The 25,404-nt window shown below is 41.6% G+C and overlaps 1 protein-coding gene across 1 annotated transcript in view; it reads right to left on the bottom strand.

The window, feature by feature from the left end:
- igsf9bb (immunoglobulin superfamily, member 9Bb) overlaps positions 1-25,404 on the bottom strand; it is a 163,825-nt gene that overhangs the window by 6,972 nt on the left and 131,449 nt on the right. The window contains exons 13-19 of the mRNA XM_066708218.1: positions 20,167-20,342; positions 19,852-20,078; positions 17,868-17,952; positions 16,784-16,945; positions 15,050-15,095; positions 11,481-11,567; positions 2,222-3,889 (exon numbers count right to left, since the gene is read on the bottom strand). Of these exons, the coding sequence (XP_066564315.1) occupies positions 2,222-3,889; positions 11,481-11,567; positions 15,050-15,095; positions 16,784-16,945; positions 17,868-17,952; positions 19,852-20,078; positions 20,167-20,342 (2,451 nt within the window). The remainder of the gene's footprint in view (positions 1-2,221; positions 3,890-11,480; positions 11,568-15,049; positions 15,096-16,783; positions 16,946-17,867; positions 17,953-19,851; positions 20,079-20,166; positions 20,343-25,404) is intronic.

The raw sequence follows: 25,404 nt of genomic DNA, 5'->3' as shown, positions 1-25,404 counted from the left end.
TTCCATTTGACAATGACTGCAAAGTTTGCTCAGGATCCAGTAAACCCACTTGAGCTAAATATAATACAAGTAAAATGTGTTATTAAGCTCATATATATATATATATATATATATATATATATATATATATATATATATATATATATATTGCTACAGTAAGTATTACCTCAGCATTGAGACACTGATAATAACAAACGATAATACCTCTGAGAGAGGTACACGTGATGTAGGTCCCAAGAGTAAAATATGTATGTACTGCAGTCATTTACAGGTAACTTAGTGATGAGCTTAACCACCAATATAATAAAGAAAACTCTTAACAGGTACATTTAGCTTAGAAAAAAGTCTCCATCTGATTTCTTGTCACTAATGAGAGACATTATCACCTGTGGCTGCCCACACACATTTCTGTCTATAAATAGGCCTATATATAGTTGCAACCTGCAGAACTTCAGCCAGTGACTCTTTTGGGGGAAAAATAAAATAAAAGAATAGGACATAGTAAAGCTTATATCTTTGTTTAATGCATCCATTAAACTATCTGTTAAAACAATAAATAAAGATAAGAAAAAGAACCAAAGGAAAAGAAACAAAAATCAAAAACAAAGTTGTATTCCCCTTTAAAGGAAGATGTGATTAAAAGCCCCACCTGCTGCCCCCCCCCTTTCAGACATGGATCCAACCCTTACCTATTGCGGTGTAGAGGACCTGGTCACAACAACGCTGCCCAGATAGCTGAGATCAATCAAAAACAAAGCAGGTAAGACTCCAGGAGCCATCAGAACGACCAAATGTCCCTAGTTAAGCAGATGAAGACAGTGCAACAGATGAGAGAGGACATTTCCCTGCCACAAGGTTTTGTTTGTTTCTGAATTAGCTCTCTTCCCCTGCCACTTTGTCTTGAGGTCTCTGGGGAGGGAGGGTCTGCAGGGGAGGGCAGGGGAGGGCAGGGAAGGGAGGGTTAGGGAGGGGAGGGACTTATCATGCTGTCAGGCCACTAAGGAAGATGAAGGGCACTCTGGGCGTGCCGTGACGTTTTGTCCTTATGCACCGCAGGACACGTAATAACACAAGGTGGCCTAAAAAGCCTGGCACGAGTGGCGATAATGAGTTTCCTTTTCTGCTTCAGAGGCATTGCCCGAGAGTTCTCAATCAAGATGGATGTGAGCAGCTCTTCCTCGTGGCGGTGACAAAAGATAAAACATGACTCTCAATTGCTGCCCTGAAGTGAGCTTCTCTGATTGAATCCAGGCTTTTTAGGTTACCTGCATTGCCCTGGCCACTGGCTGTATTCGTGGTTATCCTTTGACACAGAGCAACCTTATCAAAGATTTTGTTTTTCCTTTCCCATCAAGTGGAATCTCTTAAATGATTTGTGAAGCAAATGAAATAACAAGCAGGGTTATGGCATAAACTAGTCTGGGAAGAAATACAAGAAAAGAAAAAATAATAGGAAAAAAACGATTCATGGAAGCAGACAAAACATTTGCTCCCAGTCTAGTTATAGGCCAGTGAATTTTCATTAGACACACAACATTTATGATGGTTGCAAAAGTCAGTACAAGAGGCACTTTGGTGCGATACGGCCACCTGACAGAGTCGGTTTCAGATAGCATGTGCACTCATTTAATAGGGTCTTGAGTATAGAATATGCTTTTATTATCATATAACAGTATGTAGTGCACCGAAAATGTATCGAAAATATTTCATTACCTCATATTAAAAATAAAACAACAAAATGTAAATACTGATCAGTATCTGATTTCATGAATCTACATTATTATTATTATTATTATTATTTTGGTATATCTTATTATAAGAAATTAAAATACTATTCTTTTATAACTTTTTAGTTTAAGATATTAAAACCTTTAATTGAATTTTATGTATTCAAGACAAGTGTAAATACTTAAAAAACACATTAAACCTTTGTGAACTTCAAGTTCCTCTGTAATTAATGTATCAAGTCTAAAGGCATGCAGCAATGCTCAGAGTCCACTCCCTTGGACAAAGACATGGTCATCTTGAAGAAAGAGTGTAAAACTAACCACACTTAGTGATTTTAGTCTAGGAAAGACTTCCAATTATCTCCTTAACTGAGACATCCAGGCCCCCTGCCAGGTATGAATATTTAAAAACGGGTCTGACAGTAACAACTGCCTTCCTCTCCCCTTGCCAGTGAGGGAGACTTGCTTTCAAGCGGACAGCCGACTCCACCTACCCTGAAGTTGACAACTGAGGTGGTGAGGGCTCAGAGGGAAGGATCTCCTCGTCTGTCCTCCGCTGGGACGGCATCTGCCCGAACACGTCGCTGCTTTCTATGGGGGGTGATGGGGACTGGGAGGGGTAGCTGGTTGCAGTGGTTGCAAAGGCCAGCTGGGGGCGGTAGCTGGGGCTGCCCCATCGCCCGCCGCCTCCACCCTGACGCTGCGCCGGCGATGAGGTGGGAGAGGACCTCCGGGAGAAGCTGACGGCAGTGGGGGGCTGCAGGGTGATCTCCGACATCTCAGGTGGGCCGGGGGGCTGGATGAGGCCTGGGCGGGGCCGGGGCCGCACCACCAGCTCGGGGGAGCCCTCGTGGGAACTTATGGGGCTCTGGGTGAGTGGGGAGAGGCGGGACGGCTGGAGAACCACCTGATGCAGGCTGGGATCCACCCGGCGGGCCAGCCGGGGGCTGAGCCGGGGCCTGGGCTCATACCACCGGGTGTCCAGGCTGCCGAATGTGCTTAGGCTGCCCATGTGGGCTGCCGGGTCGGGGTAAGGCAATACCGGTACGCCCATACCGTGGCTGGTATGTCTTAGCTGCCCTTGAAACTGTGCCTCTTGCATAGGTAGACGCTTGCCTGGGGGGCCCGGGGGCTTGACCTTGCTGGGAGACTTGCTTGGGCGGCTCTTTGGGGCCTCCAGCTGCAGGACACCAGGGTACGAGGAGACCTGGAGGGAGGAGGGCGGGAGGGCGCCCCGAGGCAGAACGTGAGGCGGGGGCAGGGGGGGCTCCGGGAGGTCACGATGAGGGTACATGGGGTGTGGAGGGGGGAACATCACTGGAGGGCCCTCGAAGCTGGCGAAGGGGAAGTCAGGGCGGTGCCAGAGCTCGGGCGAGCGGGCAGAAGGGGGTGTATGAGTCAGGGGGAGGGTGCTGCTAGAAGTGCCATAGTGGGAGATCTCGCCTTCCCCGCTCTCTTCTGGGATGGTGGCATGACCGAAGGGCCCCTCTGGCATGAGTGGCGGGGAGGACATGACAGAGCTCAGGGGGCTGATCTCGGGCATGTAGAAGGGAGCAGGTGGCTCGGGCTCCCCGGGGCTGCCTAGGTAGCTGTAAAACTGGTGGGGGAAGCCCCTCTGGTGAGGGGGAGCCCTGATCTGGCCTGTGGCCTGAAGCCGGCTGCTCTCCATCATGCCCATGCCTTCCAGGGGCCTCTGGAACCGGGGGCTGTAGGAGGGGGGCTGCAGGTAGGACTCTTGGCTGGAGGACATCGGGGAGATCTGGGGCTTGAGTGCAGCCATAGCCGGAGGCGTGGGCCCAGGGTCGTCGTTCTCCTCGTCCGACTGGCGGAACTCAGGGTACAGGTCCGATTCCTCCACAAAGGGGAAGCCCTCGATGCGGCGGGGCTTCACCACAGTCTCCATCTCTGAGGGGTCCATGACGAAGCGACCGTCCGGCCCGCGACTGATCAGTTCGATGGGTGTGGTGGCCTCGGCCTCATGCTTGGATACACTGTACTTCTTGCTGGTTATTGCTCGCTTGGTCTTCTTGTACAGGGAGAGCTCCTTCTCCTTGCCGGGGCTCATCGTCTTCTTCACTTGCAGGCCCTGCACATCATCTGAGGACACGGACGGGGCCCGCAGTGAGTGGACACTCTCCGGACTCACCTTTCCAGAGGAGGACCTACAGGGAGGAACAGAGGACAAGGGCCTTGTCAACTTCACTACACTCCCATTGCAGACCACCTTTCCACTCTTGCACTACATAGTGAACACTCATTTCTCAGGAACAGGACCTCCAGATGGCCAAAACTAAAATACAAAATATTTGTATGGGGGTTATGGACACACACTACCATATTAGAATAATAAAAGATAACATGCTGCACAGTCGTTGTAGACTGTGTGATATTCAAAAGTGGCCAAACAAATAAGCTGGTTTGCCCAGTAATTTCAAAGTCACTTAATGTAAGTCTTTCAACTGGAACATATACAATTAATTTCCAAATTGTGGCAGCAGCAACAACAAAAAGAATACAGGAAATAGAAACATTTCTGAGTGCATCACCCCACCTTCAGCTACATTTGAGGTTGTCGTTTCCCTGCTTGTTTTTGATTTCACAAGATACCACACCTCCAAGAAATATAAATCGCAACACAGTTTGGTGCAAGTTTCTTAGTAAAAGTGAGTCTCATATTGGAGCATGATTCCCCCCTTTAAAAAGTCAAACAAAATGTGTTGGTCAGAAATCAATACTTCAATACTTATGTTAATACATGTAAGATATTAAATTCATTAGGTATATTTCTCTATGATTTGATTTTGGACCACTGTTGGACAAATACCACCATGATACCACTCAGGAATGACAAATCTGTGATGCGCTGCAGAAACAAATTATTATTATCAACAGTGCAAAGAGATACTGGAAAATGCACAGTCACTTAAGATAAGTTTCTGCTGATATCTGTCATTTGTCACTTGTAATCAGTAGGAATATGTAGCTACTGATTTTCCAGGATATTGCTGTTCTCGACATCACATCTTAATGAAATGTTTATTTTTTCAGGGTAGTCCCAGAGGATACCAAAACAAAATCTCATTTTGCATTTAATATTTCAAGAGGTAAAGACTAGACTGCCAAATGTATCTCTCTACTACTGTCTGGATATCACAGCCCTATGCAAATAAACTAATACCATCACAAGTATGTCAGCTGAAACTGCAGGGCCTGCCAGAGTTTCCATTAGATTTTGGACGACTGTGAAACTTGGAAATTAATGTAATTAGAAAAAGCTTATGCTGTATTTTTGCTGGCAAGAAATTTTGATGAAACCTACTATGCAAAAAATAAAAATATATTAATGAACAGATGGCGATCATAACGTTACATCAGTGAGCACATAGTGGACAATATGCATACAACTTTTAAATAAACACCTGGGTCAACACAATGAAGTTAGAAAAAAACTAAATTTAACAAAAAAAAGCTTAATTTTAAAAAGGTTTGTACCACTGGGTGTTTTTTTCATATTTTAATAAAAGGGATCATAAGTTTCACATGACGTCCATATTTCACATGGGAATACGGGATAGTTTGTTTTTAATCATGGGCAGGAGCTGAAGCTGCAGCAGTGGCTTCTGTATGCATCTGGGCAAGGTCTCGGAGACCTTTGATTGAGGGAAATAAAATGCTGCGATGCATTGATTCAGACGGGGAGGTACAGCTCATCAGTCATATGCCTGCAGTGCGCCTTCAGCCCGGTCAGGTGACTCACTCTAACACTTCCAGGTGTCTTCTAGGATCTGACGGCTCCATTTCACTTACAGCTACTGGATGCGCTGCCTCACAGGCTAGGTTTAACATAAGGCCATTGCTACCAACAACCTGCCATTGCTGAACATAAATAAGACATTTACCTGCTACAGGTGATCAGTTTCAATTGTACTGCAATCCTATCTTTACCCCTCATGTTAACTGAGCACACAAGTTGGCTTAACCGTATGTGTAGTGTGAATCACAGAAACCAAAAGGCTACTGTAAAACATGGCTACAATCCCTGTGAAACACCAGAGCGACAGCAACTATCCTTTACAGATGCTCAATTTCTATAGATCATTTTTGATCTTCACTTATTATGAAGACTATGAGAAATGAGTTGAGTTCCACCTCAGGGACCGAGAGTGAGGAGTTATGGAGGATCGCCAGACTCATACTGGATGTTGTTAACTTTAATTTTGGTGTGTTGCTGATGGGGTGTAACTGCGTGCTTGTGTTTTACTGTTATAGCTGGTATTCACTGCAGTGAGCCTGTGAGATACAGTCACACCACCAGCTGCTTCGGTGGAGGAGTAGACAGCTCTTGTGATGTCAGGGGATGAGGAGGTATGGTGACGAGGAGACCTTCACAGGAAAGGAAGGTATGTACTGATGCACTATCTGGTGTTATGTGAAATAAAGGGCAAAGGAACCACAGCAGATGTGTATCTGCTCTGTACTGGAATATCTTGTAGCATACAGTCCCCTCTCTCTTTTATTGTTGTATAATTGTTGACAGAAATATATAGCAGAATTGAACCACCACTTGCTCATGGTGACAGTCTTTCAGTTCCACTGGCTTTCTAATTTGACAGGAACAGTGAACACTCTAAATAAACACACAGGCTTTATCTTTCATCCTGCCAAGAAGTGGGGAGCGGGCAGTTTAATTGGGCTAATGGTCACAAGGGCAAGATTTTGGCCTTGCTGTGTGCAGTATCTCACAGAGCTGGAGCAACAACCTCAGGGTGCGTTTTGGAAATAGCTTGCAACAGGGAGTGTTAATTACGGAGGTGTGAAAGACGTACCGCTCAGTAATATGGTTGACTCCCCCCCGCCTCCACACACACACACACAGCATGGTCTTAATGAATATACTTATGTCTGTCTGCCCTCAGGGATGGGTCTGCTTTTTCTTTTATTTCTGGATGTGTCTTGGCTTTACTCAGCTTTCCTGGATACAGTACATACTCTCGAATTGGCACCAATACTTGATTATAACATGTGGTACCAAAGAAATATTGTTCCACAGTGTATTGCTGTTTTCAGTCGGTACTTTACATATATTCTTTCAATTCATTTTACAAAATGTATTCATTGTCTTAAAGAAATGCATATTCATTTATACTTGACATTTTTGTACACATCCACTTGAATTATTTGTATAAATACATACGTATATATATATATATATATATATATATATATATATATATATATATATATATATATATACACTTGCTTTTTTCTTCTGTTTATTATTGATTAAATTTTGGAATGGCTAGAAATAAATTATTCAACATACCCAACAATTGCAGAGTACAAACCCAACTCTTGAGAGCAGTTTCTGCTATTCAGAGGCCTCTTGTTTATACTTAATAGAAACCTTCTGTCAAGAACTGGGGATATAATTTTCAATTGAAAGGTGGGTCGAAGTCTTGATATTCATCTTGGCCCAAGAAAACATTTAAGTGATATCAAAGTGGACAAAACATTATATATATATATATATATATATATATATATATATATATATATATACAGCATTTTTGAATGGTCTTGTTTGTGCTTCAAACGGTTACCGCCCAAATGCAAAGAAGGCAATATATTGTACCTTCCAGTATGTCAAGAGTGAATTTAATATTTAATGCCAATGAGAGAGTATTTTCACCAAGAGATTAAGAGGAACAACCAGTACTTTCCAGAGAACAAAAGAGAAAGTCAGATGGCATCAATGGTAAAACACTTTATTTAAAGCAGTGAGGTACAGGTGGCAGAAAACTCAAAAAATCTCTACTGCAACACTTCTCTGGAGAAGAGGGGAAGCTTGTGCTCACAGCAGCCGAAGCGATGGAGCTCAATTCACACGGCAACTGCACATTGGCGAGGCTCGGGGAGAACAGCGGGGTGTGTTCTCTGTCACTCAAACCACAGTCTATGACGCAGTGGCACAATGTTTACAGACTCCAGCAGTAGAAGAGCAAATACACTTGATATTGATCCACAACAAACTTTTAGAGACAGCTGATCAGTAAGTTAGCACACTGTTTTAACCTGTGCCCCATCACGGGCAGTCACTTGATCAGCACTGTAAAGATCTGGTGTTCATATAAACGTCTTTGAGCCAGAGAAACTTACATTTACGATAACTGAGCTAATCTAAGAGAACTACAGTCACGCAAAAATGTAACATTGTGGCACAACACATTTCAAAAATAATTCACAATTGTGCCTATTTGACCTATTTCCTCTTATATATGGGTTGCTTTTCTTTTCCTTTTTGGCACTGATACAATTTAATTTTACACTTAGGATCTAACTCTTTGTTTTTCATTGCCCGTCCAAACATACAACTACTTGTATATGATAAAACATAATTTATGCAAGAATAAGAAATATAACCAAGAGACACCATCACACTATCTCACAGATAAATTACCTTTTGTTTTGCTTATAATCATTGTTGCAGATATCGGTGTCTAGAAATAACGCACTGGCAACCCAATGCCAATGGAAGCAAGAGGTGCACAACACAATAACACAACACTGCATATAACAATAATACAGTGGGTGCACAGGAACTTTAACCATTCAAGGTTTTATACTGCTGCTTTATAATACGATTCACCCTGAGCTACTGTTCTGAGTCCTGAAGAATAGTCTAGGAAGGTAGATCTGCTGGGAGCAGTATAAACATTATTTTGCTATTATATAGAAAATGCATACTAAAACTCTCAAAAAGTGTTACTTCAAAACTTTAGCTGTGCATATTGTAAATTCTATAAATATATGTGTTTTGCACCATTTTGCTCTAAGCTAATGGCGAGGTCAAAGTGAGGTGTTAATTTAACAAATGGTTAAAAAAAACACCTGCTGGAATGTACTTTGACTCGGTGTAACACTTTGAGCAATTTCTAAGTAGATCTGTCTCTACTTCATGTGAAACACAAACTGTAGAAAAAAAAAAAGAGAACAGATCTGTTTTTTTTTTGTTTTTTTTTTGTCCTGGAAGGCTGGTTCTGAGGTTCGGTCAGCACATTGCGAGCATTAACCCGTTATGCTCTTGTGTGCAGTGGGGTGTTCAGCGTCAGCATGTGGCAGTGATTCAGGTGCAGCTTCGGATTTGAGTCTTTACAGAATCTGAAAAAATATGAGCAAAATTTACATTCATTACACCATTGTTAGTGAATGCACAGAAGACTGATGCTTTGACCTTGCAGAGGGAGTTTGGACTATATCGGAGAAGAACACACCAAGCTCCTTCACTGTGGTAAGCTATTGGTGCCAAGTCACTCAGTAGACACCTAAATTAAATCTACTTTTGCTGTGGGAGGTGCATAGGAAATGCATACATCTCCAGACTGCAGTAAATTTATAAAGGATAGTTTTTTGTGTGTTCTCTCTCTCTTTCTCCCAGGTTGCATCAGCTATACTTTGAGCTATTTTTAAAATTCATGTTCTCTGTTCCGATATTAAATTTATATGTCAGACTCAAAGAGCATCAGCAATCTTTCCTCGGGGTGTTAGCAGAAACTAAAACATATCCTTTATCCCCCACAGTTTTCTTTTTTCTTTTTGATTTCATCATTTAATTTGCAATTTCCCTTAGCTACAACCTCTAACGTTGACATTTTACAAACATGAATGGCTCACCTGGCTCTTATATCATTGGTCAAAGCATGCTGCCGTGTTAAAAAGTAAAAAAAAAGAATGACATCTGAATGAGATTCTGCATTTGAAGCTGTTCTCTCGGCCGCCCCACTGTGTATCCAGAGTCAGTGTCTCTATAAGAACCCTACGGAGTGCAGTGTGTTTACAATGTTGTTCCCCTTTTCAAGAACTGTCATCACAGCTATAGTTGACAGGATGACTGGCTTCTGATAAAATAAAATAATAATACAACTAATTCAATCTTAAGTGAATATTCAGGGTGGGTTTGAGTCAGAAGAGCAGAGCTGAAGAGCAGGGTTCAGAGGTATGGGTAGGGCATGCCATACCCCAGTGCTGAGCAGTGCAGCGTGCCATACCCCAGTGCTGAGCAGTGCAGCGTGCCATACCCCAGGGATGAGCACTTTGTGCGCAAGATTCCAGGTCCCAAGATTAATCTCCCAGGTCATGCTCTAGCATTCCCAACAAATTCATTTTACTCTTGAATTTCTAGAGACTTTAAAAACAAACAAAGATACACAAATAAACCTAAATGTTACTTTGTGCAAACAAGTGGCTATCAGAAATGAAATTAGTTTAAACAAAAATTACCAGCTAGATGAAACATTCCAGTGGGAAATACAGATATATAAGAAGGCAAAGAAAATTTTGTTCTCCATGGGTGACAAATTGAAAACTCTTACTTGGTCATGATTAACCCAGCAGACTGAAATATTTCAGAATATAGAGATGTTTTTTTTTAATCGATTTTGTTCAGGAAAAGAGCATGACATAACACTCCAGTCAATGGACATGAGGAAGTGTTTATGGTTTTAATTAAACTAATTGTATATTTGAAAAAGTTGGTCTGTCACTTTGCCATACCCACTGAGACCCACTGTGTCAAACGGTATAATTTCGTCAGTATTCAAGGGAAGTGTTCTTCCTGCAATGCTTTGGTTCCTCTTCATTATGCGCTGTACTGCAAGAACTTAATTTTGGCTGTGTCCTCAAGGACTACTTACGAAAATTAAAGTGGGACTGAGCTTTTTTCTGAGTCTTTAGTTGGGTCACATGAAGCGGCACCCGGTGGGCAGCCAAGGAAGACTGCAGCACAGGGATGCACAGGGTCCTAAGGGAGTAAGAAGCGGTATGGTGCACAAGAACGAAAAGCAACAGCACAGCGAACAAAACCCATGAGCTATGAGGACCCGGGCTGAGGATAAGAGAGCCCGGAGGATCGGCACTATAAACCCTTCTGCCCCCATTATAGCCAGTGAGGCACAAACCTGAAGACTCACAAGAAGGCCAACTCACAAACTCGCTTTTTTTCACTTCTAAAACTATCAAGGCCAATCCTGATGCAAACTTACTTTTTAAACCCTGAGGAACAATATTTACCCTAGTTAAAGAAACAACAACAGTAAATATATAAATATATATATATATATATATATATATATATATATATAAATGTGGGTATATATATAAATATATATATATATATATATATATATATATATATATATATATATATATATATATATATATATATATATATATATATTTATACCCACATTAAAGAGCAGAAACAGAAACTTTCAGCAGAAAGAGTTCAGTATAAATCAAATAAAACTTTTGGGCACAACTCAGTAACCCTACTTTGACAGGTGTCAATAAATGCAGCCTCTATTAAGTGGAGACACTAGTGTTTGCTGTGGAAGTATGAAGTGCTGGAAAGCATTCCCTCCTACAGTCCTCTCTGAGAGTTGGCTATGGATGGAGTAACAGCAAGTGGAGACAAACGATCTGTAATCCTTGAGGAAAGGGGATTAATACATCCATAACTAACCCAAAATGGCCCGTGCAGTTTCCACCTGCTGGGTACTTAAGCCCACGGAAAAGCAGACGAAGACACCGTCAGCGAAGCCCACTCTGATCCACAGCTTAAAAAGGGCGGCTGTTGTGCGGCCTGTGCGAGTGGTTTCGGTGGGTATTCCCCGCCCCCCCCCCCGCTGTGCCCAGCACCGTGAATGAAAGCATGCCGCTAAGCCAGCACACATTGCTGAACAGGGTGCAGGCACTCACACTGGGCTGCTTTGCGGGGGCCTGTAGCTGTTCCCGTCCCTCCCCTCCCAGTAAGGCTCAATACCAGGCAGTGGGCTTAGCGGAGTCCTGCGATGGGAAACACAATAAAAACGGGGGAGAATTGGCCGTCAATAAGGCTATGCGTCAGGTAAATATAAAGAGAGATAACAGAGACACAAGAAAAGGTTCGGCCAGTGCAATTATCACAAATGCTCTGTTTATTTGTCACAAATAGTACATGGTACAGTTCAAGGCTGATGCATGCAGAGAGTAGGGAACTTAATCTCATGCAGATAGAAATGAACCGTGATATTTTCTGCCTACCATCACTTTAGAGATATAAATATATTTCTATAGACCTATAAGAGCTTAGGTACAGTCTGGAGTGAACCAAGAGGTAAGGGGGAGATGCTACAACACTATTCAAGTGTTAAAATAAAGCTACAGGTTACTGGATAGGAAGAGGCTTTTCCAGAAGGGTTTGTCACATTGTGCAGGGGAAGAGAAAAAATGCATTAAAAAGAAACATACAAATTCGAGACCCTTTGGAAGTTAATGCTACAGATACAAAGCATAGCTAATTCTAGTATCATAATCCTGGTAGCCAGGGCACCATTAGTTTGCAAAACAGTGTTTCACAATAAACATCACTGGGCTCATCCTATATTGCAGCACGTGATAAAAGTTTGTTCAAAAAAACTTGCACCAAAGGGTTTACATCATCAGCAACCAACTAGCAAACAGGCAAATAGTTTTTATTGTTGTACTGTAACTGACTACTTGGTGGCATAGAGATGTAACTGAGGTAAATTTTATTGTCTTCAGGATTGTGAAATCCGATGTGTGTTTGAGACCATTTGCAAGAATGGAAGATTTCCTTACAGACAGAACTCAATGAAAAGGCAGGCTAGAGTCAGTTTTAATACTCCCAAATCAAGTTTGCTTTTAAAAGTGTTAAAAGCTGATTTCTATTGCCTTTTGCATAAAGCACCATTAAAAAGCAACATTAATTACACTGTTTATTAAAGTGACAACAGTTAACTGACCAGTTCTGTAACTATCTATATCTAGATAGTAGTTCATAACTTAGTTAAATACTGTGTGGTTTAAACACATTTGTGGTCTACTCAATTGTACACACTCCCTACAATCAGCACAATCAATCTGTAACAACTTAAAAATAAAAAAGTTCAGTCTTTATTTCCTTCTTGTATAGATCACATTCACTAAAGTGTTTAAACAAACACTGGCAATGATTTCAGGGTAGGTACAATGCTGCATAGAAGACAATTTAATATATTTGTAGCCACAAATATACAGAATGCTACCACTAATCTGTATAGAAATCAACAAGTCCCAAAGCCATCAAAGGTTGAAGTTACTATAACTGGAAAAAGAAAAAAACAAAAAACAGTTAAGTTTAAAAAAAAGTAAAAAAAAAACAAAAAAAAACCTGAACCAGATAGACATATATTCTATAAAAATAAAAACCACACATTCTTATTGTTTTTTAATTGGTCATCAGAGGGATAATTTCAAGCATTTCAGTATTTTTTTTTTACCTCACTATGCACAAACCAGTCTTGTGCTACCGAATCCCTTCACACTCTGCGGACTACTGCCAGTGTACCATGGTAAATACTCTTTGAAAAGCGCAGTTAAGCATCGCAAAAGCATGAAAAAGGCACAGCCAAGCATGGTAAAAGCATGGAAAAGCCCAGATTTTAACGGTATCAGCAAATCACACAACAGAAATTAGCATGCAAACTTTACCATGGTAAACTCTGCTAGAGAATTACTGCGGTTCAGTCCTGGTTATTTCAGAACAATCCTTGTGTGGAGCTGAAAACTCATGTTTCCATATCCATATTATTTAACCCTTTAAGTCAGTACAAGATAAGAAAAAAGATGCGTGTGCCACATTTCCTACTTATAATTCATAATTCTGAATGGGAATCTCATAAAGGAAGATCAAACAAATACAAAAATATATATTTGCCTGAATTTATATGTATTTCATCTGGGATTTCACAGTGTGTTTTATTCACACTGTCTCTCACACACACACTCTTTCTCTCTCTATCACACACACACAAACACACATTATTTTTTGTGTGTTCAAACAATCATATAACCCTAACAACAATCATGTCATAACCAAATGTTTGAAAAGCATTATATTTATGACCCACCATATTCTAAACGATAATGCTTAAAATTGCTGTTAAGTCAGCAGACTCTGTGAATCCAGACCCTAGAGGAGGGGTTAAATAGTTAGTCTTGTTTTTTCCCATAATTCAATCAGCGCTTCATTACTGGCCTTTCACATATCTCACCAGGGCCCTTCCAGTAATGGTGGTGACTTGCTTGGGATCTCACTGTGTTTTATTCAGAGTTCAGTTACTGTACATTTACAGTGTAAAGCAGTGCTTAAAAGAAATGCACAAGTGTGGCCATTTGTTAATATTAATGGGCATTGGAAATACTTCCAATTAAAATAACAATGTTTCAGATCATCTCTGCATGTTTTTGCCAACTGCAATACACCACCCAATCTTTACATGTCAGAAATTAACTTGACAAGAGGGAGGAAATAAAGTTACCCTGACACTGACACAATGAATAAAGTGCCAGAAACACTTTAAATGTAATATCATCTATTGATCTCAATTGGAAAACTGCATTACGCAATTTAAGGATATGGTGCCTTAGATGCATCAAAAAGTCTAAACAGATTAAATAATATTGTTTGAAATTGAGCACTGTGGAGAATTACAGGGACTCTTTTCAATAAACAATGAAGTCATTTGTACAAGTGTTAGGTTTAACCTTTTTTATGTGTACAGATATTCCTCATGTGGTTTGAAAAATAACATTTTCAAAGCTTCAATAATTCATTTGAAATGTGTTACCGTCTTGCCGGTCATGTAATAATATGACAGAGATGGACAGCAATTAAATAATGAACCATTTCAAGTGAAAGTCTTAGCTGTATTTGTTTAGAAAACCATTAATCCATTCACCAAGTCTAGCAAAGGGTCAACACAGTAGCTAGATACTTTTTGGTTATTATTATTATTATTTTTTTATTATTATTTTATGAGGCTCAACTTGTTTTCTTGAATTGTATTTTGTGGGGAGAGAGTAAAACGACTAAGACCTCATGCTATTCAGGCAATGGTTTGCTAAGCAAGAGATACAGGCATTTTGGATTGATTCTAATTGTGGTTCAGGCGCAGGACAGCTAACCTTTGGAGTTGAAAAGCCCATTAATACAGGTGGTACATTCCAGACCTTACAGGTAAGCAGGGCGCTAACAGCCAACGTTGATGTGAGCAGTTAAAGCAGGTGTGTCGACATTCTAGAACCACAAATCACTGACTATCGACAGCCAATGGGAAAGGCCAACACTTGGCTGTGCTTCCTAAAGGTGTGAGCGAGTCTACTACCTTCAGTTCTAGAGTGTTCTAGAGTGTTCTAGAGAGCAGTAAATATACCGATGTCTGTGTAAACTACAAGGTAGATCACTGAAACCCAGGACACATGTTGTGTGTGACGTTGTTACTTACGGAGTTTCGATGCTTTTTCTGCAGTGTGTTATGGAAAGGGGAGGGTCTGAAAAGAAAGAGAACACATAGGAAACAGAGGATGAGCTACTGCCACCATACACGTCTCAACCCCAGGTCCAAGCATCATGGTGCACGGTGCTGGAGATATGCAGAGACCCGGGCCTACGTTCGGGGCGTTCAACGCTTTCACTTACAGAATCAGAGTTATGGTGAAAGTGAGAAGGCTAGACAAAAATAAATACATACTCAAATAAACCACACTTCATCTCCATGTGCTGGTGAAATGGACAGGAAATGTAACTCTTAAACTGTGCATGCTGTGAACTTAACTACAGCAGGGTTGTTCTGAAAATAAACCCTGCACCTCTGGCTAGACATCAGGCCTTGAAGGACTCAGAATACACTGTTGAAAAGGGTGATGCTGCACTGAGAGATACCATTGGAGGATCAATGATAAAACAAAAAGAGCAAGCATGGTCGGGGGGTCTGCAGGTAACTGGGCTGAACACACTACTGAAATCAGGCAGCCACAACTTGAGCTTTTCTTATAAGTAGGATATAGTTGAAAATAATATTTGTAAGAAATGTTCATATTCTTATGGTGTTTATTCATAAAGTAATACGAGATTTCATACACCGTTTGAAATGAATGCATTCGATTAGGGCAGACCTTGTAGCCGACACTCTCTGTAGATGCTTCCCACATTGCTATTTTAATTTCCCATAAAAGGAACTGCTGTGCTTAAGTTCCTATTTCAAGTCACTTGTTTATTTCTACGTTTTAAAGCACGGTACGGTTTTCTGGTTGCTGCTCATTAACATTCTCCTGATTACTGTACATGGTTGTTGGGTATAGATCCCAGATAAATGTACAGTTCAGTTCAATCCCACAGTCTGTGCTGGTGGAGAGGGTTTGGTCGAAGAAAAGCGATTAGGGAGTGATAATAGCTTGTAATTATCTTTATAAATCTTTCCAACTGCTCACATTGATGCACTGTGTGCTCTTTGAGAATGTTCATGTAAATATTTAAAGGATATTGGATATTGAATACTGGTGTTTTAGATGGACCTGTAATGTACAAGTGACTTCATTTTTCACTTCAGTCTGCAGGTAACTTTAATTGAAATAGCTCTGGCAGAAATACATTATCATTGTCTCTTCTGGTTTGCAGACAGAAGCAGGGAATGCATTGAAAATCAACATGGCCACGTTGAATGTTAATGCATTCTTAGCAGCATTTTTTTCACTGTAATTAAAACATATTAACCAGCTCAAAAGTTACTGTTTTTCATCTTAAATAAAAAACAAACAAAAAAACACTGCTTTTATCGATTTGTGTACAGCATTTCAGCAAGATATATTGCTATAAATATATATGTATACATTTCTTTTCAAAATGAAGAAACAGACACAGTAGACATATTGGAAAGGGCTCTCCTATTCAACACTTTACAATCAGTGCTCTTGCCGGAGATGCTAGTCTTTCTTGTATCTTCAGTCAACTCTACTTTGAAAGAAAGTTTATCTGTGTTGGGAAGCTTTTTCTTCTGGAACCCAACTCCAGATACAATCGGTAATGCTGGCAGGTTGCAGGCTGCCCAAAGATTACTTTGGCGCTGGTCCTTCAAACCCCCTTGCTGGCGTTCGACTCTGCTACATTCTAGTAGAGAAGCTTGCCAGGGTTCTTGAGCTTGAACCGCATTCGTCCCTTAATTCAGGAAAGGGAGCCCTACCTCTCTTCCTCTTGAGCTTGCGTTTGCGCTGCTTGTTGACGAAGCAGGCCGCCAGTGTGCTGAACAAGATGGCTGCTGCCAGGAAGCAGATGGTGGCGACAATCCCCGCGACCACCGGCCGGGCCAGCCCCTCGTCTGCCATCTCCGGAGGGGGAAAGAGATCTGGGCGAGCGAGGGAGAGAGGGAGACATGTCATGTCTGGGAGAAGCCTCTGACAGAGGTCAGCCACAGTGATCTGTGCGTCCTGAGTGTTATAAAGAGAACCCCCGCCCCGTAGGCCATTCTGATCAGCTCCTGTACCTTACCTTACTCACTGAAAAGTGTGCATGATTTTGATGTGTATTATTGTACCCTTGTAATGCTGTATATATGCATGAAAAACAACAACATGGCTGTAAAACAACATTAACGGCCTTGGGTGATGGTGGCTGCTAGAGGAACTCCACGAGGATGACAACTACTGCTATAATAATAATAATAATAATAATAATAATAATAATAATAATAATAATATGCTTCTACCTCTTGAAATGGACTGCCGGGCGCATGCTGTTTTTCACTTACTTCACAGCTCTTCAGGCAGAAGAGGGTGAGGTAAGTAGGGGATGGCTGCTATGCTATTCCATTATAAACCTGTCCTTTAAAGTGCTTTTTTAAAGGTAAAACCTACTGAGAATCATGACCACGCATTTCCAATGAGAAGAGAGAGAGAGAAATCAGCTGCTCGAGCTGCTTTCATGACAACACTGTTGTGGTTGTGAGTGGGCTAAAGTGCACCAGGGGGTGCTGTAACACTGTACAATGCAGAGATCCAGGCAGGGGACTCGTACATAGAAGACTCGTACCTTTTGTACTGGGGAGCATAGGAGGCTTCTGTTGCAGTTCGACAAAATAATTTATTTTGCCCATTTCCTACTCATTGCACATATATATGAGAGAAACTCAACCTTTGTCTGATACATTGATATTTTGTATGAATGTTGTTTTTTCTAGATGTACGTGTTACAATGTTACAGTACATAACTGTCACTTTTTCTCATTCACATTCCGAAAGGGCTATATTGGCCGCCTCTGTCCTTCTTACCTGTACTTGAAACTCCAACGACATTACTGGGGTCACTTATGACGTCTTCCATGACGGCCATTACGCGGAATTCATACCACGACTCCTAGGGAAAAATCAGACCCTCTGTTATTAATTCAGACCTGAAACGTTCAAGTGTTATTAAATTAGGATGGTTTTATTTTATTCTTTTAAATCAACCACAAGAACGCCATGAAACGTTTTACTCTAAGAACAGAAAAAAAGTCATGCTTGGCAATTCTGAATTCCCTATTTCTACCCCCTGAGCTCACTATTGTCATGCAGCAGCTCTTGGTGAAATTAAAAAGGTCACATGCCAAGATTAATAGGGGTCAGCAGTTCAGCCTGATTCAATCAGCACGGGGTCAGATTGAAAGGGCCGTCAGCCTTCATTAGCCGCTCAGAGATGTTTTTCCTTTAGCAATGGCGGGTGATGGGGTGTGCAGAAACAATGATCTATGTCCAGCTAATATACTGGTTTAGTTATTGAGACCTCCAGTCTTCTCGCTAGGTGCTTATGAGCCTTTCCCTTATAATTACTGGGTTTTACGACAACAGGCTGCACGGGTCACACAGAGACCACCTAGCACATTCCAGAGCGGCGCACTGCAGCAAAATCGATAGCTGTGCTCTAAAGTGGCAGTGCTGGCTTACAAATAACACATAAATAGGGGTCTGCAGGGGTTATAAGACCAGCAACCTCTATAGACTCAGACACTGATCAATTCAGAGAGCTGGTTGAACAGAAACACTTGATCTTTTAAAAACTCAACTCTCCTTGAGCAGGAGGTGTCATTGACTTCAAATTTGCTTGGTCAGTTCTGACTCTTTCTTCCAGGATAACAAAAAAATCTAAACTGAAGTAAGGTAATTGAACAGAAGACATAAACAAGAGTTAAAGTTTTGTGCAGTGCTGCAGTCAGTTCTGTAGAAAAGCTCGAAACTTTTGCCCATGATGCATCTGTAATGTTGTGTGTACAAGAAACAGCACTTAACTCTTCTTCAAACCCTCCAGCTCTTAAACAAACCAGCCCAAAATTACTAATAAGGTCTAAAATCCTCGTGTTTAATGTGAGTTCGTGTTCGACTGAGAATGGAAATGCTATAAAGCTCTGAGGATATTCTGTCACACTGAAGAGCACAGTAACAGGAAGGCGGAGAATCCACAGCAAGAAGAAATAAACCCTGACAGTCTTCCTTTGCATTTCAGACTGGGGTTAAAATTTAGGAAAAATTTCCAGGGTTGCGGCACACATGTCCGTGTCATAAATGGATCCATTACAGGCTTTGTTCTCATTTCCTTAGATGGTAAGACACATTGAAGCATGTGATTCTGGAAATATATTGGGTTGCAATGACCTATGAAGCCTTTGCAAACAAATATGCATCTGAGCTGCTTACTAACTCCTAAGCACTTCCTCCCCTCCTGTGATCAAAAAAGTTTAGCTTAAGTAACTGAGTGAACATGAAAATAAGGCTCTGCAAGAAGAACTGATCTGCAATGAACCTGGTATTGTTTCAGGCCTGCCATAATAAAATAAAATAAATAATGGTTTTGTATGTTCTCCCATCCTTCTTTTTCATACATTTTACTTTGCGAGTCTGGGTGAATAAGGCCTAAAACAATCACTCCAAAGCATGATTTGTTTTAATCAACAGCTGAAATTTTCAAAGTTTTTCTTTCCACTTGAAAAATGACATGACGGCATTACTCCACATCACTTTATGGAAGTTTAAAAATAAGTGTAATTTTAATGGAAAGGAATAGCCAAATTAACACATGGGTGATTTGACTGAGAAAGGGACATAGATTAATGGTAGGTAGGGACAGCAGAAATGATTGTCAAAGTACACAAGCCCAGATATACAGTGTCAAGAGATTTTAGTTTTCTTTGGCCCACAACAGAAATGCACCACATTAATAGGGCTTCCATGACTGATGACATCAGAGAGCCACAGTGTTGGGGGGGAAAGTGTCCTGTACCTGGACCAGGTCTCTGGCGAGAAGTTCTGTCTCCCCTGCTGGGATTGTATCATCCAGGACGTCCCACCTCTCTCCCAGGCGAAACTCCATGATGTAGCGCTCGATTGGCGAAGTGTGATTGGCTGGAGGGAGCCACGACAACAGGACTCCTTGCTGAGTCCGATTGGCTGTGAGGCACCTTGGTGGGGTAAGCAGCACCAGTGGTTCAGGGGTAGTAATAGGAAATACTGCAAAAAAAAAACGAAGAACAAAATATGTTGATAGACCTTGTTGTTTGTGTTTTGTTCACTTTTTTTTTCTAAGTCATGCACCTACCTAGCGTGTTCACAGTGACGACCTCGCTGAAGGGACCTGTCCCCAGTTTGTTCTGAGCCAGGACACTGAACTGGTATGCCGTCTCGGGCTCCAGGCCCTCCACCAGTAGCCAGCTTTGGCTGCCCGGGACTGGCATGGATAGCCAGTCGTGGGGGCCAAACTGGGCTCTCTTCACCCTGTGTGGAGGAGAGAAGCAGGCACAAGCACAGACAGTTCACCAACAAGACATTGAGCAGCAGGGAGGGCACCCCCTCCATGCCACACACCAGGGAGTCACTGCCTGCCCACAGAAAGATGGGGATTGGGGGCTTGGAGGAGACGTCCCCAGCGGTCCAGCTCTCTGCCATGGACTGACTTTCATGGCCACGTGCAAGTGGGTACAGTACACAACTCTGTGTAGTGTTGGTTTACATTCTGAATTTTAATCGCTTGGGAAAAAGGTGAAATCTATCAGAAAACATGCGTCTTGATAAAGGATTCCGATAAAACCAAGACGATAATGTTTTCCCAGCCCTGTGTCGTCAATTGGTTCTCTAGGTTGCATCTTTAACTCAGCTTGAACTCAGTATAGTCTGAACCAGGGAACCTGGGGTGTCTAGAGTACTGGAGCTGAATGACACCTTGCCCCCATCTTTCAAGAAAAGCTTGAGTGACATCCCTGGAATACAGGCTCCTCCAGGAAGGCATTAACTCTTACACTGCACAGCTGCCAATGAGCCTTAAAAAAGTAGAGTAACAACTAGGGAGGGGATGGGGACAAAAACATGTTGAATGCTAAAAAGGCTGGGAACATATGCTTGTGAATAGTGAATGGAGAAATGACTAAAACTTTTAAACAATTCTCCAAGATGGTTTATTGCACAAAATTTAGCCCAGTACTATTATTGCTGTCAGGGTGTAGTACTGCAGCCCATAATACTTCAATACTTCAGTTGCACTATGGTAATGCACTTCTTCAAGCCCAAAGTTTAATTTGGAATCATTAATCCAGAGCAGACAGTTCATCCTTCAGGGGTCCCTGCCGTGACTGCAGGTTGCCTAGCAACGCTACTGTTTTACTAAACTGAGAACCCTGCACCTGGCACAGAGAAACATGCATTTAAGATTAATTCAATTTGGGAGCATGGGCCTGAGGTTCTGATGTCTGGAATTACATTAGTGAATTCCTTTATATGAAATAAATAATTGCACAAACAAGAAACCCGTGCACAGTGTTGAGGACTGCAAAGGAATGCTCTATGGCTAGAAAATCTGAAGGGGTTCTCTTTCAGGTTCTAAACATAGTCAAAACCAGATACTGAATATAAACAAAACAAATAAATCATTCTTCTAGATGTTCTTCTAGTCTTGGCCGTAATGATCATATTTCCAACAGAACATAAATAAAACACTTTAAAGCAGGTAAAGAGTTAATATCATCTTCAGGAGGTCGTTTTCCTGTATGTGATGACTTGTGTTAATGTGGTGCTGTTTAATGCAAGAGCAGTCAGCAAAGTGCCCAGCAAATGCAAGGAATGCCTGCAAGAGTCAACATGAATGCAATTGAATTAACATTTCCATGCCAGCATTAATACACAGTTTCAAGCCATGCCAAACTCCAAGAGTCTCAGATGCATTCACAAAACCTTCTCCATACATTCCCATTCATTCACTTAGTTTGAAAAGAATGAAACCTTTAGTGACCACTGTGACGCAGTTGCACCTGGAGGTGGAGATGTGTCTCACTGGCTAATTTCATCCAGGTGTGCGCTGGGTAGAGTATGAATGCTTCTTGGATTTGTAATAGAGAGATTTTGGTCTTTTGGTTGTATTTCTTTTTTTTAACTACTGAATATTTATCTAGAAGTAATGTGGTATTGTCTTTTTGTGGTGCATGTATATGATGTATGGACTATTTTAGTTCACACTTTGAAATATGTAATTGGGGATAACTATCTCCCTAGTTACTGTCCCGTAGAAAGTACTGGGAAATGTATTAACTTCCAACCAAGATGTGCAGGCAGCCGGTGAAGCAATAGTAAAATGAGCCAGTACAGATGTTGATAGGTTGGCCCATATCACATGTTCTTATTCATCTTAAAAATGTAAATGTAAGTCAACACAGGAATAAAAAAACAACAACCTAAGCAGAAACGAGAACACAGAAATGACAGAGAGCCCATACAACAGGATTGTTAGTCAAGTAAGAAAATGGCAGGTCAAAAACAACAAAAAGAGGCGTTTTTATAAACTCAACTGCAAAACAAAAAGTCTTGGCATCAACACTTGTTTACCATCAGCTTTAACAAAGCTTCAATCTTAACCTTGTAACTGGGGGAGACAGCAATTTATGAAGCAGATCAAGCTTCTGCCTGAAGCAGGACTATTGATTCTAATGAATCACAATGCACTTCGTGTCATCCCAGTCCTGTATGATACACATTACAAGCGTGAGGACAGTTTTTATCATACTTTTTTTCATGATCAAGACACGTACCGGCAATGCATGAAAAGACTGGCATATGTCCCAAGTCTGATGTTGCCTTAGCAAGCGTGGAGTGGTGTTGTACTCATGTTCACAGTGGGGTCTCTGTCAGCATTTACATTACACGTTCGTCACAAAAGCTTGGTGGAGCTTTTAATCTTTCGCTAGCACATTAAAGGCAACGTCAGTGACAGATGAAAACAATAATTTAATCGAACACGGATCTCAGGTTGCATGTGTGAGGGTTTGACAGAATTGCTATTAACTCTGACGAGAAGTGTAAACTTTGCAGGTTGTTGGGGAAGGCGGGAGAAGGGGAATTGCTGTAATTACTGGTCTCCATTCCCCTGGAAGGACTTTTCTTCACGCCTTTCAGAAGTAATGCAGACCAAGGTTACATCCTCTTTATTTAAGGGTAACAACCACATAAAGCCTTTCATTGTAAAAGTTGGATTCTAAGTCTTCCGACTAAAAAAGCACAATATTGAATTAGGTATTAGACAGTTTAAATGATGTCTAACCTTCATACAAATGTCAGGATGACTTAATTCACCTTCATACAAACACCCTTGAAAAGCATTCTTAAAAATCTAATTTATTTCTTGTCTCAAATGAAATTCACTAATTGTCTTCTGGATGATCTATTCCAAGTACTTAATGAAATGGAAATGAAAAATAGATTATTGAATGGAGCCATAATCAAATTAAATAAAAACTAAATAAATCCTGTGAAAAGCAATAACAGACTTTCTACATAGGGAAAACCAGAACATGAGGAAACCTGTTCCGTCTATTGAAGGAACTGCAGTAATAGAATATTCTTTGAGGAGAGTTAAAGAGTAAGTAAAACAGCATCATACCTCATTGAAAAGTATTTTATTTTATTTTATTTTCTAATCTCTAGCCTCTCAGGCTAGAGATGTCACAGAACAGCTGGGGGGGTGGGAGCTGCTTTTAACTTGCACCTTAGAAATGTCAGATTGGCAATTTAGAAATGTTACCTTTTAGAAACCGAAAACCTACCTGTCGTACTGCGTACTGCAGCTGAAGGGCAATAAATAACCCCCCAATCATTTCTAGGGGTAATAATACTTCTGGTGCAATAAAATACTACTTACACCACTTAAATGGAACTAAATAAAAAAACCACCGGGGAGGAATACCTATGATTATACTGCTGCTCCTAAAAAGGGGGGAGGTGGGGGGGATGGTCCTGTGTGGATAAATCGGTTAACGTCTGCTCAGAGAACTTGCGTCTGCATGGTCAAATCCTGCGTATGTCACTCGTGTCCTGTGGACCTGTCATTGACAGTGTGGAAAGTGTCACAGCTGCGGCTGGCTGGGGGGGGTCAGTAGGCCTGGCTGTGAGCAGGTAGAGTTATGCCCATGTTTTGATTGTTTTAGAAACCAGTTTAATATAATGCAGAGAATGAAAAAAAAAAATTAAAAAACAAGGAAAATTATGGCTATTAAATATTTTTCATGGACAGGATGCAGAACTTGTTTATCTCAATTATCCCCCCACCCCAGTAGGGCTTTGCAGAAAATAATTTCTTTGGGCTTTACTGTGAAGACCAACCTTAATATCACACAGGACTTTTCGATACTGTGAATATGCACAACGTCACAAGTCACCAACAACGGCTCGTCCTCAAATCTGTGTAGCTCCCTTATCGGCCATTCTGTTAAAATCCCCATCTTCCTCACCCAGCACCTGTACTACCAGGAAGGGGGGGAAGCTGCTGGTTGTGGATGCGTTTGTGGTATATATATTAAAAAGCAAAGCAGTAGCAGGGGGGTGACAAGAAGAGGGGGATGCAGGGGCCGCTATTGCGTCTGCGCGTGTATGTGTGCCTGTGTAGGGGGGGGGTTACTGCGGACGATTTGCTCAAGGACCTTGAAATTAGAGCACTGGTTCATCTTAATCCCCCCAGCGCGGGACACTCTTTGAATACTGACGCTGTCCTCCACAGCCAGCTCTGCGCTCAAAGTCATTACGTGAGCAGCCTTCTCAATCAGCTCCCGTCAGTCAACGTGCCTCGACGCCACCCCCCACCAAGTCTCCCTTTCCTTCCCAATGATTCAGGTTTGCAGAGAGCAAGGTTACCATCACCTTCTCCACGGGTACTGCTCTCCCATCTCCAGGAGACATGAGAAAAAATCTCAGAGGGCCTGCGACGTATGCGGTGGACGAAGGGGTGCTGTAACCCTGACAAGGAGGCTGGAGACTAAAGTGGACTGTCGAGTCGCACTCACTCACACAAGCTGACAGACACTAAGACTGGTCAATGATGATCAGTTAAAGACATTGAGAGGAGTGCTGGAAAAAAACAACAACTCTCCCACGGGCTTAGTGGAAGGAAGACTAGCGTGCGTTAAAAGTTACAATGTCTGAGACACAAGCAAGTCTGCAAACCAAATAAGAGCAGCAAAACAAGAGTATTCACTAAGCTTTTCCAGACGTGTACAAGAACACAGTAGTGCTGCTACAATAAATTATTTATCAGGATGACTAGTGTTGTTAGGACTATGTCTTGGGATGAGGTGAGGTTTGAGGAAGAAAAGGCGTAAAAATGGAGCTCAGAAAAAAAAAAAAAAAAGTTGAAGAAGTTATTTTCATCTTGTATCTCAGAATGAAAAGACTCTTGTTTATGCGGTCTGCTGCCTAGCAAGGGATTGTGGGATAGCAAAGCAAAGGTAAAAATAACAGGGATTGCAGATGGGCTTCCGTATTATGATCAGTTGCGTCAATTCATCCCAGCGAAAGAAAACAT

This window comes from Amia ocellicauda, chromosome 1 (assembly GCF_036373705.1).
Source record: "Amia ocellicauda isolate fAmiCal2 chromosome 1, fAmiCal2.hap1, whole genome shotgun sequence".
Taxonomy (NCBI): Eukaryota; Metazoa; Chordata; class Actinopteri; order Amiiformes; family Amiidae; genus Amia; species Amia ocellicauda.
The sequence above is the reverse complement of the archived record's forward strand: the minus strand, read 5'-3'. Positions and strand labels throughout refer to the sequence as shown.